This window comes from Hemicordylus capensis, chromosome 5 (genome assembly GCF_027244095.1).
Source record: "Hemicordylus capensis ecotype Gifberg chromosome 5, rHemCap1.1.pri, whole genome shotgun sequence".
Lineage (NCBI taxonomy): Eukaryota > Metazoa > Chordata > Lepidosauria > Squamata > Cordylidae > Hemicordylus > Hemicordylus capensis.
In genome coordinates, this window is record NC_069661.1 from 97,414,441 (window position 1) to 97,434,724 (window position 20,284).

The following is a 20,284-nucleotide window of genomic DNA, read 5'->3' on the forward strand; positions in this document are numbered from 1 at the left end:
GATGACATAGGCTGAGAGTGTTTGTATGCTGCTGCCTCAGTGGCATGACCTGAGAATGCTGAGCACCCACCCACAGATATGGAGACATCATATTGTCTTTCACTTCAGGCAGGAAAATGTCTTGGGCTGCCTCTGTGTAGATGATCCTTTAAGTAGCTATCTCTTTCTTCTTCAGTCAGAAAAATGTAAGGAATCCACTTAATTTTTTCATTTCTAACCATTGTCACATTGGTCATAAAAATATCCCATGCAGTGAGCCCCACAGGTAGAATGTAAACTATACAATCACTTATGCACTTATTACTTCCAACATGTCGTTTTTTGTAGGCCTCTTATAAACCAATGTTGAAGCAAGTGGTAGAAGAGATCTATAATCCTGATCGACCTGACTCTGTTGATATAGAACATATGTCGTCTGGGCTCACTGACCTTTTGAAAACTGGATTCAGCATGTTCATGAAGGTAAAACTACAATCTAGTGCTCATGGTTATATTTAACAAAGTAAAATGTACAGCCATTTTGGGTAAGAGGAAGCATACTCACTTTGTAAGGACATTTTTATGTTAGCTGAATTTCAGCATCCTTGCATGGCACAACTGTTGGACCAATTGATATATCTATGTGTCTTTAAAATGAATGTGTTTCAAATGCTGTTTCTCAACATACAATTAGAGATGTGAAGGCCTAGGGGAGAAAACAGAACAACTAGGAGGAAATGTTATGAGGGATGGTTGTCCTCATGGCTTCATATGAAAAGTTTGAAGAAACATTTCCAAATTTGGGCCCATTCTTATGAGATTTTTTTTTTTAATGATTCATAAAATTGTGTTAATTGCATAATAGGAGTGTGCATTTCTGATTTTTCTTTTCTATAGAAACATGAGAGTTTTCTTCTAAAGAAAACAGATGAGGTGTGGAGCAGTCAAATACTATTTCCAAACCGCAATAATATATATTTTTGTTTTTGCTTTTGTTACTACAGTGATGATGGTTTCTATTTTCCATTTGCTGTTTGTGATGATGGCTTCGTTTTCCATTTTCTCTGTGTTGCCTTTCAAATCTGCATGTGAATACATAAAGTGGCAATTGGGATATCAGGATAGAAGAGGGTCTTCTCTGAGGAAAAAGATCCCCTGAATGGCCTCAATTGGGAGGCATTATCAAAACAACCCCTCTCCTCATCTTTAGCCTCCCCTTTCCTTGCTTCCCTCAGTCAATCTAAGGAGCTGCTAAGTGACCATGTAGAGGCAGTCACTGCATCTCAGGATTTCTCAGGATAGACTCTCCAAGATTCCTTGCTGACCATATTCCTTGGAGCTTCTTGGTGAACAGACTCTGAGGAGATACAGTATGCATCCCAAAAGTACTTGGGGCGTGGAACCAGCCTCTTCAATATTCAATATCCTTTTGGTGAAGGAATTAATGAGAGGAAGAAGATCCAGAAGAAGATAAGGCTACCTCTGTCCCCTCTCTTCATCCTCGCCCCACAAATCCTCACATTCCTGCTCCCCCCTCTCCCGTTTGTCAGTTAGGAAAATATATGCTGAAGTACCTTGGAGTACTTAAGCATTCCACATTGTTAAATTTTATTTCTGATAAATGAGCCAGTTTCTCATATATTTTAATTTTAATTTTCCCTTAAATTTCTGTCACTCTAAACTTCCCCCACCACCACATTTTCAGAACATCTGTACTAAACGTCATCATTCAGGTCTTGTGCATGTATTTTTTGTTAGGTTTTCAGATAACAATTCTTGCCGTGCTAGAGTATAAAAGCCCTAGTATGCTAAATGCAAATGTTCAAATTTGTGCAACAGTCCTTCAGAACCATACAGTTTGAGAAACTATTGTGGGGTGGGATATAACCCAAATATATTTCTGGTGCTGCTCATGACAAGACTTCATAAATTTACCCTAAAAGTAAAAAAAACCTTGAGAATACGTATAAGGAATTTACATCAGAAGCTGGTTTCTTGAAATACTGACAGCTTCCTCCTCCTCCATCCAGCAGTGGCTTTAGTGTGTTCCAGCTCTCCTGAACCTGTCAGGATGGATAGTAATCCAGTTCACAGCTGATTGCCAGCATTGCCCTCTACATCTTTTTCTCATTGGTGCATGATCTATATAGGTGGACTTCTCTATACACTGTACTGCTGTTAATGGCTCTGCTTATCCGCAGGTTTCTAATTGACACCCAACCTCATTATCCGTGGATACAAAAGGGTTAAAACCCACATATCTGTGGTTCCTAGGTGGCCAGAAATAACCTTGGAGGTCATTTCCAGCCACCATTTTGTCAAGAGGATCCATTTTGTGGTTCATTTTATTTTTATTTTTATTTTTAAAGCATTTTTCCCCATGATTTTTCATGGGAAAATGGAGAATTTGGGACTTGAGATGGGAGGCATTCTTGGACAGCTGGACACCCACAGAGCATAGTAGGGCAGTTTATTTCCCTTTCCCCCATGTTTTTTCCACCTTTGGGAGCCAATTTTCCTGCTTCCAGGAACCAGCCCCCCCCCCATCCCATGGACCTGAATGCACCGTTATCCGTGGTTCCCCTGTGGAACAGAACACCCATGGATATCAAGGTTCACTTGTACACTATATGAGTGTCAAGCAGCCTAAGTTCTGAACTGTTCACTATGAGACTATACCATTATCAAGCCATTCCAAATAACATGGCACCTAGTGCTGAAAATAACTAGGCTGAAGGGAAGTACAATTGGAATCAAAGGATTGTTCTACTGCCCAAGCCTGAGACCTGAACTTAAGTTAGAAAGTAAGAGATGGGGAAAGAAATGGGGACTGAAGGAATGAAAGGAAGGGGGAAAATAGCTTTCTTTGCTGAAGTTTTAGCAATATGTCTTTAAACACCTCTCCTTCCGAATATTTTAAGCAGTGTTCTGTTTTTTAAAAGTGGCTCTTAGGAGCAGTTACAGATGGTAGTGAGTTATCCAGTGAGCTAAAAAGAATAACAACTTGACTGTAAAAATGACATCTCTCAAAATAGCTTTCCTCTAAAATAGAAAAAAGTAGCAATGCACTTTTTAATTACATGCATAGAACAAATCTTAAACTTGCAGTAAATTGTGAATCACTTCCTTGTCTTCACCTTGCAAACAGTGTTTTCTCCTTGTGGTGTCAGGAAGCATCTCCTTCTGGGCCAGAGATAGAACCTTAAGGCATACCTCACCTGTACGCTCCCACCCATTTGACCCACACATAGAGAAAGCAAGTTATGGAGGGGGACCGCAGGCTAGGACTCACAGGGCTGGGCTGCTCTGCTACTTATTTTCTTGTCCCAGTTAGTTGAAGTAGATTTAATTGTCTCAGTCAGAGCTTTCATAGAGGGTTCTGACTGAACCAGTTCTGACTTGGAAGAGCTGGGAGGCCCTCCCACTTGTGATGTCAAAAAGACTGTGATCTTGACTTCTATACAAGGAAGAGATTCTTCCTGGTGGTGGGGAAAGACTGACCTGCAAATATCTCCCATCAATCTGGTTCTCATTTCAAGAACAAATGCCCACCCACACAGCTGTTACTTCCAAATGCTTTTTGTTGAAATCATCTTGATGGGTTAATCTGCCTTAAAAGCAAGAAAGGCATTTTCCTGTGCTGTAAAATATGGCTTTTTTTAAAAAGGCACTGTCACAAATCTGCATAGGATTTTACAGGAAAATAACCACCGTCTGCTCACTGGATAATTTACTAAGCTGACTCTGTGAAGTCAGCTAGCTAACTGAAAGGAACTCTGAAGGAATTGTTTGACAGGGTAAATATTAATAAAAGTGTTTTTTAAATTGTTCTGCAGTTGTGTTGCATCCCATGTGGGTGGCCATTGGTAACATAACCATTTGGGTGGTGCTGTACACATGATCCACTGAGCAACTGTCCCTCATCATTTGGGCAGATTAGCTAAGTCTGATAGGCATAGTTAAAATTGGCACATTCTGGAAACCTCTCACAGCTTACCACGTGGAGCTCTAAACATGTACATAGTTATCTACGTAGATGGGTGCATGTAGGAAGCAAACCTATCAGCCTGTGCATGTTTAACCAACAGTACGTCCCATTTTATTCAATGGAGCTCACTCCCAGATTAAATGTGCATAGGATTGTAGCCTTCATATCTTATGTACAACTAAAGGTGCAAGGTGCTTAAAACAGGACCAGAGGGGGAACTAGTTATTCAGATGTTATGTAGTATGTATTAGTAAGCTCATATTTTAATATTTAGGTGCTGATATTGTTTAAACTTTTCTGCATTAAGAGTCTGAGCCAAATTTCAAAATGTAACATCTGAGAAACAGCTTCACTGTGTCTATACTGGCACCTTTCCACAGAAGCCTGTTTAATGTACAACATCCCTGCAGGATCTGCACCATAGCAATACAGCCACTAAGTTCCTCCTCCAAATATTATCCCAGATTTTTCACTACCATTTATGTGTGGATCATCTCCTGGGATCCTTCCCTTCCTGTTGCACTGTAGCCTTTTGTCCATTTGCCCTGTTGTAAAAGTGATGTGCTGGCCTTCTTTTCTATTAAGTGTGTATTCCCCACCCCACCCTTTTGCTTAATCGCATTTGTTATTAAATTATGATGTTGCACAACATGTGGGAATGATCAACAAGATCTCTTTAGGAAGGTGACTGGAAAGCAACTCTCACATATACCTCCCAACGGACAGTCCAGTTTTCACTTTTGCAGCCACACTGGCAAAAAACAGGGACTTGAGAAAAGGGACCTGGAACCAATGATGAAAGGCAAATGCATTGTAAGCAGTGCAACCCAAAACCACACAAAATCTAATTAACAAATCCTGCAGTGCAGTCTCACAGGCTTAGACATTATCCAAGCTCAAAGAAATGCATATTGTTGGAGGGGACACCAACACCCTGTCTTGGGGCAGGAAATCCTACCTATAAAACATCCCCAAGACATACGCTGCAAAGCATTCTTCCAAACCACCACTAATGGAAATTCCATTACCTGAACTCGGCAGTATGTTTCCTAGTTAGGAAGTTCTCCCTGTCACCTTGCTTCTCCAAGATTTACCTAAACATTCTTCTGTAACACATTTCCCTGTCTATCTTGTTCGAATTATAGACTAAGTAATTTTCACAAGTAAACCAGTTAAACTGGAGCTAAGTAACATATATCTCTGTGCCAGAGGAATAGATTTAGATGGTAAGAGGACAGGAAAAGGAAGCCACAAAGGTAGCCAAGGTTGGCCCATATGAAAGATGTTAAACTCTGAAATGCAGCATTTGTGTATCCATGCATTTTTGAACTGCACTGGATGTAAAGAGTAAGTAAGTAATAATTTATTACAGTCTTAAACCAACAAAGAGGTGTAAAGAGGAAATTTTGCTCCTCTTCAGAGTGGTCCAATCTTCACCTTGGCTATCAGAAGTTCTTTCTGCTCATGTGATTTCCAGATGTTCTCAGAACAACTGCTTTGTTAAATCTGTTTGTAAATCCAACATGTTACTGACATGCAGTAAACTACTTTGAACTTCCATAGAGAGAATTAGTGTTTACTATACATCCATTTGCCTTTTGTTGCACCAAATCAGGGGTGCATAGGTACCTATTGACCTCTTTTCCCAGCCCAGCATGTAAGAGTACCCCCTGCCAAAAAAAAAAGGAAGTAAGGAAAAACTTGTCTTATTTTTGCTTTGTCATTTGTCCTGCAGCTATTACTATCTGAGCCAGCCATCTTTGGTGGACAGACTGATGTGATACAGAACCACTAGCTGCTAGCATATATTGAAACCTAGAAAACAAACGTGCATATTAAATTATTTTGAGCCAAATCTTAGTAGTTATATGCTAATTCCTATGTGGCATTTTATATTTCCTTTAGCATAGTTTTCTGAGAACTAAACCCCTGTGACAACTGGTGAAAGTTTTTGTATGAACTGTCTTTGAAAGAGTTATTTATTATTGACCAAGTTTTAGTTCCTAAAAATCATAGAGCTGTAGAAGTGGAAGGTCTGAAATACAGCTGCCATATTTAATATGAAAAGGGGCGGCTGTGCCATTAATATAAAAGAGATAATTTCAGCAGATGGAGCTGCTCCCATAATTTATTCTGCAGTAGTACTAAAAACCACACTTATTAAAATCTCATTCGGTGTTATTGTGAAGGAATGAGGCCTTTACCTCTTCCTTGTGTTTTTCAAATTTTTGTATGGTACAGGTAAGTGCTTACTCCCTTTGTTTTGTGTTAAGAAGCTGTGCAGGGGTCAAATGCTATCAGCTCCTGTTCTACAGTTTGGTTTGGGAGAGAAAGGAGTTCTGCTGTTTAATTTTGGAGGGCAGAGAGGGTTTGGTTTGATTTGCTATGTTGTTTTTTTTTTTAAATGGAAGGAACTTGGGTTTGAATTGATAGGATTGATAAGAAAGAATGGAAGGAAAAAAGAGAATAAAACAAGGCTTGGCTGCAGCAGAGAAGTAATTAGAGTAAGAGCTGAGGAGGAGTAAGACTTACAGAGATATCTTAGACACAACTCAGAGTTGGAACAGTAAAGAGACAAGCAGACTGCAGGAGAAAGCTGAATGGGGCAGTCACAGGCAGAGAGAGAGCTTGAAATCACTGCAGCATAGGAGAGGCAGAAACTGCTAGGGGTGTGCAATTTGGATTTTTGGTGTTTCAATTCGGATCTGAATCAAAACATCCCTGATTTGTTTTTGGGTCCAAATCTGACCCATCCGAATCACCCCAGTTTCGATTTGGATCCAAATTAATCCCAATCCGAATCTGAATCGATTCAGATCAAAAAAGGGTCCCAGGGCCAAAAGAGTGGGGTGGGGTGGTAGTGCCTAATGGGTGGAGGCTACCACCCAAATTGCAGAGGGATTGGACAAAGGGCTGATTTTTGGTGAATTGTTGAAGTTTATGTGTCTTTAAGGTTTCCCCCCATAAGGTATAATGGAGGAGTATCGCTTCACGTAGGGGGGAAGGGGTGGTCTAGAGCGGTCTAGAGCGGTGTGGGGTTGGTGGTAGTGCCCAAGGTGGGCAAGGAAGCTACCAGAATTTTTTCAAAGGATTTGGGCAGAGGGCTGATTTTAGGTGATTTGTTGAAGTTTACGCATCTTTAAGGTTTTTCTCCATAGGGAATCATGTAGGTTTCAGCAGTCCCATAACTGCACTTGGAGGGCGCTGGGGTGGCCCAGAGTGAGTGGTGGTGTAGTGAACAGAGGGTGCCAGCCACCCCCATTCATGGGGTACAGGGTTCTGTTGTTTCTGAGGTGTTCTGAGTGTGGATTCTCTGATAGCAAATGAGAGTGGATTCATGGTTTGTATTGAAAATCTCATTTGCTACCAGAGAATCCACACTCAGAACACCTCAGAAACCTTAAAGACACGTAAACTTCAACAATTCACCAAAAATCAGCCCTTTGCCCAATCCCCCTGAAATTTGGGTGGTAGCCCCCACCCACTCTTCTGCCCCATGTCCCACTTTATGTCCCATATCTGCCCCAAAGACACTAAAACTTCAACTATTCATCAAAAATCAGCCCTTTGCCCAATTCCTCTGCAATTTGGGTGTTAGCCTCTTCCCATTAGGCACTTATCTTAAACTGAGTAGTATCCCACTGCCTTGTGGATAGGAGTGGGGTACAGTTGGCACATGGCAGATGACAGTTGGCACTATCAAAAAGGCAGTCAAAATGAATAGAAGAAATGAAGGTGTGTAATGAATCCTCATAAGGATTCATAAGGATTCATTGAGTGAAAGTCATTATACACCAAAGAATCCAAACACTTGAAAAATAGTGACCACACTTTTTGCTCCATAACTCCACTTCTATAAGGGCTAGAACTTAGCTTTTTTTTTTTTTTTTTTAAAGCTGGGAATCTGGGGGAATTAATAGGAGGGATCTGAAACTCAAATCAATTTGAATCGAACCGGGTGCGATTCTGTTTGTACTCGAATCTAGCCAATGGACCACAGGAGTGATTTGTTTTGTCTCCGAATCACTCAAATCAGCTAGATTTGGGTACAAATAGATTTGTACCTAAATCAATTTGCACATCCCTAGAAACTGCTAGGTTGTAACAGTGAGGGAGCCGGCCTGAACTTTTTTTCAGCCAACTGAACTTTCTTCTGTTTTTACTTGATATTACTGCACTGTTTTGGGACTAAGAAGATTTTAAGCCAAGTAAACTTTTTCTTGTTTTTTTGAACTGTTTCAATAGTGTTTCTGTCTGTTAGTTTCCCTATCCCACACCTGCTTGCCTAAATTGCCTTACCACCCTACCTTTTTGTAAAGCTGAAGGCCAGAGGCTTCTGTGACTGGGTGGTAGAACCAGTCAAAGTAATTCTACCTGGTGGCAGTGAGTTGTTTATGCACAGGGCCCACTGAGATGGTACCTTCCACAGTTAAATATACAGAAATTAACTTATGCAATTAGTTTCAATAAATGGGGTATGGAATTATTGAATTATGGAACTTAATACCCCAAGATGTGGTGATGGCCTTTGAGTTAGAGGCTTTAACAAAAAGGGTTTAGGCACAAGTGTTAGACAAATTTATGGAAGGTAAGTTTGTTGACGGCCACTATCCATGGTAGCTAAATGAAAGCTTGGTGTTCAGAGACAGTCTACTTCTGAGTATTGAGTGTTGGGGCCAGACAACCAAGAATGAAGAGAGATACCTGTAGGGCAGTGACTGGAAACAGAATTGTGGACCAGTTAGACTTTGGTCTGATCTATCAAGATAGCTTTTATGGCACAGAAGCCCTGTACTGTGTTAAATCTGACAACTGCATTTCCATATCCAGCACCCCTAACAGATATTACTTCTTCATTAAATTGTTATCCTTCCCTTCCTCCAATGAGTAAGGCGGCATATACCTCATCATATGCAACACTCACACGCACTTTTTCCACACATAGCCTGTGAGGTAGGTCAGGCTGAGAGAGGGTGACTGTCTCAAAGTTATCCAGGGGCATCTCTAGGGTTGGGCAGGCAGGGCACGTGCCCCGGGTGCCACTTGAAAGGGGCGGGTGCCATTTTTAAAATTATTATTTTTTTAAATGGTTGCCAAAAACAAAATGGCCACAATGCATGCTCAAATGGCCTCTATGAGGCCCTAGGCCATGCCAGGCCTTGCAGAGGCCATTTGAGCAAAATGGCCACCGCACATACTCACATGGTCCCTGCAAGGCCCGGGGGTCAGCGGGGGGGGGGGAGGGGAACCTTTTCAGCCCCCCCATGGCCTTTAGGAAGCCTCCTGAAGGGGCTATAAGTAAGGGGGGGATTTTAATTAATATAATATGTCACTGTAAACATATTCAGATTGGCACTATGTACAGAGAATCAGGGCTTGTGAATACTGAGCTGAAACTTATGAGCTAGGATTGTATTCATTGGCTCTTACTTTGCTTCTTGTGATAAGTGAGTGAAATGTGATGTAATATGGCTATTAATGGTGAGTTTGTCTTTGAATCAGTGTGAAATCCTTAGTATTAAGGCCCACTGGGAGTTTCTTTCTCTCTTTCTCTCATTTTAACTGTCTTTCTGAAATATTAGAATATATTCCAAGCAGTGACACAGTTTACTCTGCATATCCTTTAATTATTTTCAGAGTATCTGGGAAAAGTCAAATTCTCCATTTATTTTTAAAACTTATGTAATAGTGATGCTACATAGTAGAGAATTAGACAGGTACTTCTGTTTAGTTTTCCAAGTACACCTCCACACATAGTATTTGGGTATTTCATGAGCCCCAGTATACTGAAATTTGTAGTTTTCCAGCATTTTTTGGTCTGGCTACATCCACTGCTAAATAGTTTTTGAAATATTAAAAGATTAACGAGCTTGACTTGTATTTTTCAGCTGATAAAGTTATCTGAAAGATGGGTGTCAGATGTTTGGACAGGGGGCGTAATTTCAGTGCTTGCCCTAGGCGCTATTTTCCCTAGATACACCTCTGAAGTTATCCAGTGAACTTCATGGCCAAGCAAGAATTTGAACCTTGTCCTCTGCAATGCAAGAGCATTCATTATACCACACTGGCTTTCAGGATTTGGCCATATTGTGTAGAATATTGTGCCCAAAGAGCAGAAACCCAATGCATTATGTTTGAAGAACAAGGAAAAAATGTTTATTATAAAAACACATCCATGTCCATGAAACAGTGCCATACTGTACACAAGAGGCGATGGAAACTCATCAGAGTGGCCAATCGCATTCAACTGAAATTCCAGTTCTGCCTCAAATATGATAATACTCATAAAAGCTTGCCACAAATATCTCATTTCGGTGTTTCAGCATGGAACTTTGCCCATTTAGCCAATGGCACTAGTATCTTCAAAACAGAGAGCCTTTTGTAGTTGAATTTATCCAGACAAAATGTCATTCATACCCCAGCTTGATACACAGTTAAATTTGCATTCAGATGTTATCCCATTCAAAAAAGAAAGAAAAAATGACTGCATAACCAAATGAAAGATTCCAAAATCATTTCCATGGCCATTTTAATTGAAAACGTGCATGCCTAAGCAGTCCGCATTTTAATATGCATTTCTGGAATGCATGGTTTGACTTTAAGACCTTTGAAAAGGGATACTTCTTTATATATGCACCATGTGTTTGGATGCACACTTCTTTTGACTTAAGGAAAGTATTTATTGAGAGGCTTTCTGTGTTAGTATGATCATGAAAGCATTTGCTATCCAATCAGTATCACATTGCTTTCTTGAAAACATATGAGGTAACCTTAGAGTAATTTTGTAACATAACACACACATGTTAATATTAAGGTTTAGTCACCCACAAATGTTCTGTCAGTATTATGGACAAGCAATATTCAGAGGTAGATATCTAAAGTTTAGATTTCTTCAAGTCCAAAAATGATCCTGGCCACAACGACTCATAGCACTGTATGTTAGGGGTGTGTCCGAACCGGTCCGGCGGCCATTCTATAGAATGGCCGAACTGCCGGACCGGTTCTGCCCTGGTTGGTCCGGGTCCGGGTGGGGGGGTATTGCTTTAAGGGCGGGAGGGCTTGTTTACCCCTCCCGCGCCTCTTTGCCCCCGCCAGTGGCCGTAATCTACTGTAAAATTGGGGCGCTGGAAACCAGCCGCCCCAGCTGCCGCCGCTTCCGCCGCACCCCCCCCCGCGAGCAGATTAGAGAAAAAAAGGCTACTGCCTACAAGGAAAGGCTACTGCCGCCCTGCCGCCCCCCACCCGCCACCCCCCACCCCCCCACGAGTGCTCACCAAGTTAGAAGAACTTAGAGAGGAGCTCGCGAACAGAGCTCCTCTCTTATCGAAGCCTCCGGCCCAACCGGGGCCTTGGGCGTGTGTGCACGCGCGCTAGAGCTCTTTATCCTATAGAGCTTTTGCCGGAGGCCCGGTCTACCCGCCGGGAAGAAGCCGGGTAGACCGGGCCTCCGATCGCGGCAGTAGCCTTTCCTTGTAGGCAGTAGCCTTTTTTTCTCTAATCTGCTCGCGGGGGGGGGGGGGGCGCGGCGGAAGCGGGGGCGGCTGGTTTCCAGCTCCCCAATTTTACAGTAGATTACGGCCACTGGCGGGGGCAAAGAGGCGCGGGAGGGGTAAACAAGCCCTCCCCGCCCTAAAAGATAGGCTCCCCTTTGGTGCTGGTCCGGACTGCTCCGGACCATGCACATCACTACTGTATGTGGCTTAGTGGAGTAGCATCTCTAAGCTCTTTGTTAGAATGCAGAAAATCTTGCCTTCCTGTTATTACATTTTTTTAAAGTCCCTAGGCACAACTCAATACTTCTTTTCTACAACCAGTTCATAGCATGTTGATGCCAGAAACCTAGGGTTATGTTGTGTTTGGGTGGACATTAACTGGGATCCATGTCCCATGGAACTGAGTAGAATATATTCCAAGTAAACATACATAAGACCAGACTGTATGTTCAGGGGCAGAGCTATAACTGAGCAAACGTATTAAAGAAACATGAGCTGCACCCGTTTGCTCGCTGCCTCCATGGTGCCTGCTAAAGCTCCAGGAGCTGCAGTGACTCCTCTAAGTTTTCCCTTGCCAATGGCCCTTTAAAGACATCATGCCCCAGCACGTGTCATCCAGTTGTGATGTTTTTGTAGCACACAGCAGCTGGGGAAACCTTTGAAGTTGTTGCTACTGGTTCCTGGTGTCATGCCCTTGTTCGCGGACAGTGAAGAGGAGTGGGAGGCAGGCAACCCTCCAGCAGGTGGAGAGGCACCTGATGGAGAGCAGTCTGATGTTAGGCCTCAGAAGAGAGTTGAGATGGGTCAGAGCGAAGGTTCAGTACAAGAAGGTCCGTCAGGATCAGAGGACCCTGAGGGTGAAAAATCAAACCCTGAGCCGGGGGGCGAACGACTCTTAACTCCCCAAGAATGTAGGCAGGAGAAGCGGTGACAAGAAGTGCAGGCACTTCGGAGAAGCCAGTGCCTCCTCGGGAGGCAGCAAGAAAGACGCTGAATCTCTAGCAGCTGGCCAGGGAAGGAGAGCAATTAAGGCCAAGGACTTTAAATCAGGTGGTGTGGGCAGCGAACAACTGCTGGAAACAACGCATCGGCTGGACTTGCAGTGTATCAGAGCGTTTGCAACCTCGGATTCCTGGCTTCTTGTTCGGATTCCTGAGACTTGGGCTTCCCCTGCTGTCAGCCTGGAACCTGAGCTGCTGGCTCCTGTGCCATAAATCTGAGGCCAGGCCTCGTCTGGCAGGCAAGCTCTTGACACCTGGAGCCTTAGGTACTGCTGCTGCTATTGTGACAGTTCCTTAAACTCCAGGAAGTTTTCCACAGGGGGCTTTTAAAGCCCTTTAACTAGCATCTCCTCTGGAATGGAGGGGGTGCATTCACATATCTGCTAGCCTTACCCTGAAGTCCCTGTGAGTTATTGGGGAGCAGTTCCCACACAATTTGGGTTTTTTTCACTGCATGTTAGAGTGTAGCCTGATTTATATCTGGGGTAAAAAGAATCCACTATTTGTGTCAGTTTTTTGGGACAACTTCAAGTTCGCAGTAAAGCCTCCCAGTAAACATGCGGTAAAGCCTGCTGTGTATAAAAGTCCCAGGCACCATAGTGGCAGCTTCTAAAGCTTTCCCCAGCTCCTGGCAGTATACAAATGTTAGGGCCTGGCTTACCAGGCCCTAATGGTTTAATAGTGTGTGGCTAGGGAACATTTTAGAGGCCGCCACTCCTGGAGCTTTAGAAGCCAACACTGATGTTGTAGTTGCTCCTAAAGCTCCAGGAATGGCATCAGCTTCTAAAGCTTTCCCCAGCCACTAGCGCTATAAAAACGTGCTGGGCCCTGGCATTCAGAGGTGTAACTATAGGGGGGGCAGTGGGGGCACGTGCCCCGGGCGCCATCTTTTTGGGTCACATGGGGGGCGCCGCCATGACCAAAAAAATTTTAAACAAAAAAAAATTTTTTTTAATACAAATTTCTCCTGCTCAGTGCAGCAGCGCTGCAGCAGTCAAGGGAGCGCATCGGCGCCCCCTCCCCCACAAGTGGGCCCTTCCGCACCGTCCGCCCCCCCCCCCATTGCTTTGCTGGTGGCCAGTCAGTGGCCTGGCTTGGCGGCGGGCGCCTTTCATGCTGCTCACTGCGCCTGCCCTTGGCTGAGGCTCGCTCGCTCCGTTGCTCACTTAGTCTGGAACAGCCAGAAAGAGGCCCTCTAGTGGCTTGCTAGCCAGAGGGTCTCTAGTCAGTGACGCATGCATGCGCAACTCGGCCGGCGTGCCGTGTCGCGCTGTGCATGCATGCGGTGCGTCCGTACTCCTCTGTTCGCCTGCACGTGGTGGCGCGGTCGCCGTCGCGGAGGAATGCATCGTTGCTGGGGCTGCACTGCAGCAGGCACAGGCAGGACGACGAGGACACACACGGACACCCGCACGGAAGAAAGGATTCTGCGGCGGGCGGGTGGAAGTAGCAGACCAAGTGTCAGGGTGAGAAATTGAATGAGTTGCAAAAACTACAGAAGCCACATGTGGGGGAAAAACATATTAAAGAATCAGGCTTTTATTTAGCTGCCCAACTATGGTTCTCAGATGCCTAACAGGTGTTAATGTTTGCATTATACGCTCCTCTCTCCGCCCCAAAAGAAAGAAAAACAATCATAAAGATTCTTTGGCACTCAATCTTAAATGCATGCATGTATATGGAACTGAGAGTCAATTCCCACAGCCTGGGTAGTACAGCAGTGTGAGTTGACTCAAGCAGTGTAACATAGCTGCCTGTGCATTGTTACAAGGTGTTTCAAGAGAGTTTTACCATGAATTCTGCTTGCTGGCATGCTCGTTTTTGCACTGTGAAAGCTTGCCTTGTGATCTCAGTTTACGCTGAAGTGCTCCTATAACAGCTCCATCTCAGAAAAACCTGCAGTGTTAGCTTTAACAAGTGCCTGTGGTATCCTGCTAAAGACACAGAGTTTGGCAAGAAAAATGGGGGAGGGGGTTATATGCCAGGACCTTTGGAGATTGTCTCTTGCTTGTGAGGAAAAACCTAAGTATAACGTGGTGTGTATCATCAATCATTGCATCATAATTCTGTTGTTTGAGATACAAGCCAACTCCACAGGGTTGTTGCTTGTGAGGAAAAACCTAAGTATAATGTAGTGTGTATCATCATTGCATCATAATTCTGTTGTTTGAGATACAGGCCAACTCCACAGGGTTGTTGCTTGTGAGGAAAAACCTAAGTGTAATGTAGTGTGTATCATCATTGCATCATAATTCTGTTGTTTGAGATTCAAGCCAACTTCACAGGGTTGTTGTGAGGAAAAAACACATGTGTGTCAGTCAGATGTATGCTGGGGGGCACGGTGGGGGGGACGCAATTTCAGTGCTTGCCCCGGGCGCCGTTTTCCCTAGTTACGCCTCTGCTGGCATTTCTATAGTACCAGTGGGCAGGGAAAGCTTTAGGAGCAGGCAGGCTATGGTGAGCCACTATGGGGCCGGAGTGGTTGGTGGTGGGGGGAAAAGAGGGCTTGTGGCATGGCTGTGGTGGCAGCCACATTCAGAGCACAGGAAGCTGCCATGTCGCTTAGTGTCAGTGTACATTTGTGTCTGAATTATCCTTTAGCCCAAAAAAGACCTCTTGTCTAAAACATATCAGAATTCTATGATTCAAGGATGGACTTGCAACAAAATGTTACAGTTAATCTCTGATGTGCAAGTGTTACTTTAGCCTGTGCCTGAGCATGGTGAGAAAACAAAAAATAGCAACAAAGACTGGAGTGCTTGCTCTAACTTGGGTCTAACTTCATATGCAACCTTTATTTTTTCCTGGATTGGATGGGTTTGGGGGGGGGGGCTCACAGCTTCTTTTCAAACCCTTGCCCCCTCAGAAACACAAAACTGTGAAATGGCTGGTGAGAAAACAATATTTCTCACGTTTTAGATATTCCCCCCTCCTCAGATTTTTTAAAAAATGTTTTCTGGTTGTTTTTTGGGGGAGGGGCAACTGGTGCCAGCTTCTTTCCAAACCCCTTCCATCTCAGAAACACAAAGTTGTGAAATGACTGGTAGAAAAATAAGTTTTACACTCCTTTCCCCCTCTGAAGCAGAAGGGCTTGTAACTGCCTTGAGGGAGTGTTCTTTAAGGTGATAAAGTTCTTTAAGGTGATAAATAAGGTGATAAATTTCCCACTCTTTTTGTTCAAGCTTCTGTAATAATGCTATCAGGAATAAATATAGGAATTTGGCTGGAAATTTATTAACTTCCACCCAAGTCTTGCTTACAAAATACTGGAAACAGTATTGTAGACAATTATCTACAGTGGATGAATGGAGTAGGAAACTAATCCTAGTTTCCAATTCCAACCAAGTCATATTAATGAATAAGTTTATGAATGCCTCTGGGAAGGCAAGACTTTGGAAATTCACTCTTAGAACAATGGTGCCCTTTCATTATGTACTGGAATAGAGTTCAGCCAGGAGGGCGGGAATTAGAGAAGTACTTGCTATGGTATACGGATGAGACTATGTGAGGATTGTGTTTGATTTTATTTACATTTTAAATTACCTTTTTTAAAGGTTTCAACTTAAAAGTTAATTTAAAAGCTAAAAACTAAGGACTCTCTGCTTCCAGAGAGAACTCAGAACTGGGATACATCCCTGGAACCAACCTTTGGAGAATCTCTGCAGAGCAGGAGTCTGGCTTGGTTCACCTGTTTTGTTATATTTCCCTTTTACACTAGTTTAACTGAGTGGTCAGCTCATGGGGAGCCAACTCCAGAGTCTTTGTGTGCACACACAGACACACACACACACACGACACGAGGCAAGATTGTTCTTTCTAAAATATTATTTTGTTAATCTACAGGAGCCAAGGTGGATAGGGGAGCAGGTAGGCATTAGTAAAAAAAAGCAAAAGTCATTTCTAGCTCCTAACACATTCTACAGTCTAAGCAAAGCACTTACATATTTTGGTGACGAGTGGTCCAGCAAATTAGTGGTAAAAAGCTGACAACTTAACTCAGGCTAAACCACACTTTTAAAAGAGTTTCTTAGGTAAAGCACCTGGAGGGGTGCTTTGCATCTTCCATCAGTCAGAGGTAGGCCACAAGGGCTTAGCTGGACGGCTGCTCAGCCAATGAGAGGACGAGATGCTGTGGTGGGCAGAAGCGACTTTGAGGCTGCCACCTGTCCGTAGTTCAAAGAGTTTTCCAGTTACCATCCCCACAGGAGAGGTGGGGTGCAAAGTGTTCATTTCTCCTGCACTAGACAGGATTAGGGAATTGGTGAAGGACAGGTCCAGAGGATGCTGTAGAAGTGGTGCTCTCGCTTTCATGATAATGGAGGCTAACTCCCATCATAGGAACATAGGAAGCTGCCAAATACTGAGTCAATCCATAGGTCCATCTAGCTCAGTATTGTCCACACAGACTGGCAGCAGTTCCCCCAAGGTTGCAGGCAAGAATCTCTCTCAGCCCTGTCTTGGAGATGCCAGGGAGGGAACTTGGAACTTAGATACTCTTCCCTGAGCGGCTCCATCCCCTAAGGGGAGTATCTTACAGTGCTCACACAACAAGTCTCCCATTCATATGCAACCAGGACAGACCCTGCTTAGCTAAGGGGACAAGTCATGCTTGCTACCACAAGACCAGCTCTCCTCTCCATGCACAGGGTTCCTTCACAATAATAAACCATGGTTGCTTGAGATCAGTATAAATTTCCTGGTCAGTTTGCTGGAAAGCCGCTTTGGCATGTGACTAGAGGAGGCAGAATACCAAGGCTGCACTCCATCCAAATTCACCTGCTGACAAAATCTAATGTCACAGTTGCTGCTCACCCAAGCCCTTCTTAAGGATGGCAGGGGGAGTGGCAGATGACACCATTCAGGGCCGGATTTGGCCCAGGAATCTCCAGCTGCTGACTCCCCAGTGCAGGTATTCTCTACTGCACTAGCTCTTAGTAGCTCTGAGAGCTAGTGCTATAGAATACCTGCACTGGGGGTTACTTCAAGTTCCTTATATGCACAAACATTTAGTCTTAAACATACATTTACTAACCTGTACAAGTAACTGGGAAGTACAGCTGCTACATTATGGCACTGTTTAGCAATTTAATAATGTTGTATGACCTACTTTTCAGTGTAGCTGTCAAGAGCTCTCTTGAACTCTGCGCATTTATTTATAGTATGAAAAGATCTTGGTTTTTGTTGAGATGAACAATACGTCACTGTGTGCATTATTTTGCAGTGGTCGGGGGGTAGAAAGCAAGGAGAGAGCAGATGATTCTCACTTGAATCTGTAGCTTGATTTACTGGAGAAGCTGTATTTGTATGACTGTTACAAGTCTAATACATCAGCCAGAATGGAGATGTTTCCATTGTGTGGAATGAAAGATGTTTCATTATCTATAATTATAGAAGCTAAGGAGGAGAATCAAGCAGAAATGTTGAGTGTGAACATTGCATGGCCACCATTTAGCAAAGGATTAGGGGGTGCACCCCCTACATTCAGACCATATTGGTAGTTTTTATACCTATATTCCTCTTTTTGTCGAAAAGCACAGAGCAATCTGTAGCCCAGTCTTATGTGGTTTAAGAAGGCCTAAGCCCATTGAGATCAGTAAAGTAAAGTAAAGTGTGCCGTTGAGTCGGTGTCAACTCCTGGTGACCACAGAGCCCTGTGGTTGTCTTTGGTAGAATACAGGAGGGGTTTACCATTGCTTTGATAAATCTAACTTTGTGTAGGGTTGTAGCCTCACATGGCACTGATGTAATAATAGTAACTAGCTGACCCCGCACAGAGCATCTGTGCAGTTGTGCGCTCAGCCTGTGGCACCCCCACCCCGCAGCACTCTCACTCGCTTGCTCCCCCCCGCAGCGCTCTCGCTCCCCCCGCAGCACACTCGCTCCCACTCTCTCTCTCTCTCCCCCCACAGCTCTCCCCATTGGGCGGGCCAGGGGCAGGCCCAGGCCATCCCACCGCCACCTCCCACCTCCTCGTCTCGGCTAGTGGGGCTTTGCCCACCACCTCTTCTTCCTGGCCGGCGGGGCTTCACCTGCCGTCCACTCACCTCTTATGGCTGGAGGGGCTTTGCCTGCCGACCCTCCACCTCTGCATCATGACCGCCGCCATTTTTTCTCTCCGCTTCAGTGCTGGAACTCTTGCACGCTCTAGAGCATCTGCGCGTTACTACTTGATTGCTCCCCTCACCTCAGAGATCTCCCCACCCTCACGTGGGCTGTACTCCTGCTCCTCCTCCATCCCGTTGCTTCCATCCCCCTCACCCTTCTTGGTCGTGGCTGCAGTATTGCTGCCGCCTATTGGCCAAACTGCAGCCCCCTATCCCCAGAGACCTCCCCACCTGAGCCCCGTGCCTACTCCTCCCTCCAGGAGCAGCAGCGGTGGTTGACCGGGCCTGTCCCCTGCCCTTCCTTCTGTCTCTCTTCCCGCTCCCTTCTTTTTCTCTTTCTCTCTCCTCCGCTTGCTCTTCCCCACTCTTTCTCCCCCCTCCCTTCATGTTTTTTCTCTCCCTCCTTCCCTCCCTCCCTCCCTGAGTTAACAGATTTTGTTCATCTTGTTCCCTCATTTAATTCACACAACAGCATCCTCCTTCTCCTGAAGGGGCTCTTTCCTCCCTCACGACCCGTCTTTTTGCAGACCCCTACCTGCTATCCTTTTATATATATAGATTCCTATCCTCTACAATCAAGAACATCTTCCAACCAGTAACAGTTGCATTCCAACTGACCTTCACCATCACAGGCTCCTCCTCCTTATCTGCATAGGGAATCCCCACTGCCCAATCAGGTGCTTCTGCTTGCAAACTCTGTCAGCCAGTCGCCTTCTTTCTACCACGTACCCATGCATGCCCCATCTTGGAGAAGTAATAATATAGATGACAAGTAAATTTTAGCCTGTTGAATAACGGGCGCTAGGAAGGGAAGGGGCCCAAATTCGCCCTCCCGCCCTCCCAGCTGCCCGACTTCCCCTTCCCCTTCCCTGCACCCCCTCAAAGGAATAAGGGCCTCCGTGGCCGCAGCCGAAAACCGCCCTCCCAGCTGCCCAAGCCCTCCTCACCCGAGTCAGCCCGCAAGAGCCGGGCTGAGTGAAAGCATGTTTTCCAAAGGTAAAGAGAGGAGCTCGCGAACAGAGCTCCTCTCTGTGCTAAGCCTCTTCCCGAACTGGTGCTTGGGCGGCGACAGGGTGGTTTTCGGCTGCGGCGGCCCTTATTCCTTTGGGGGGGGTGCGGGGAAGGGGAAGTCGGGCAGCTGGGAGGGCGGGAGGGCAGTTATCGGCTGTGGCGCCACCGCCGCCAGCCTCTATGCCGTGGCTGGTCTCCCCGGCCGGGCAAGGGCCCCAAGCCGCCCGGCTCCGCCGCCACCTCGGCCGGCTTCCCCCGCCGCCTCCTCCCCCCGCCCGGCTTCGGTGACGCGGCCAGGCCATGGCCATGGCTCCGCCGCCGCCTTGGCCGTGCCTCGGCCAGTGTCCCCCGCTGCCGCTTACCCGGCTTCTTCGGGACGGCCGCTTCTGGCCGCCCAAGATGGCCGCCGGGTGCTGGCGGTCGTGTCTCCCTGGCTCTGTTCTGGGCACAAACACACGCTTGGTGTCCGTCCACGGACGGACACCAAGCGTTTTATTAGAGAGGATAATAGGGGCACTTATATCTGTTTCTACACACTGAGTGGTTATATTATAAATAACTAAATGGGTCTATGTAATAGCTCTACAGAAGTCACCTGAAGTGGCACAGCGGGGAAATGCTTGACTAACAAGCAGAAGGTTGCCGGTTTGAATCCCCACTGGTACTGTATTGGGCAGCAGCGATATAGGAAGATGCTGAAAGGCATCA

At 45.2% G+C, this 20,284-nt stretch overlaps 1 protein-coding gene and 1 long non-coding RNA gene across 2 annotated transcripts in view; one reads left to right on the top strand and one right to left on the bottom strand.

Annotated features, from left to right (window-relative positions):
* Positions 1-20,284, top strand: part of SCFD2 (sec1 family domain containing 2) — a 299,733-nt gene that overhangs the window by 259,583 nt on the left and 19,866 nt on the right. The window contains exon 7 of the mRNA XM_053258322.1: positions 328-462. Coding sequence (XP_053114297.1) covers positions 328-462 — 135 coding nt within the window. The remainder of the gene's footprint in view (positions 1-327; positions 463-20,284) is intronic.
* Positions 323-18,679, bottom strand: LOC128328393 (uncharacterized). The gene is made up of 3 exons (XR_008309185.1): positions 18,506-18,679; positions 1,959-2,042; positions 323-1,061 (listed from the first exon to the last, which is right to left on the bottom strand). It is a non-coding gene; the product is annotated as an uncharacterized LOC128328393 (long non-coding RNA).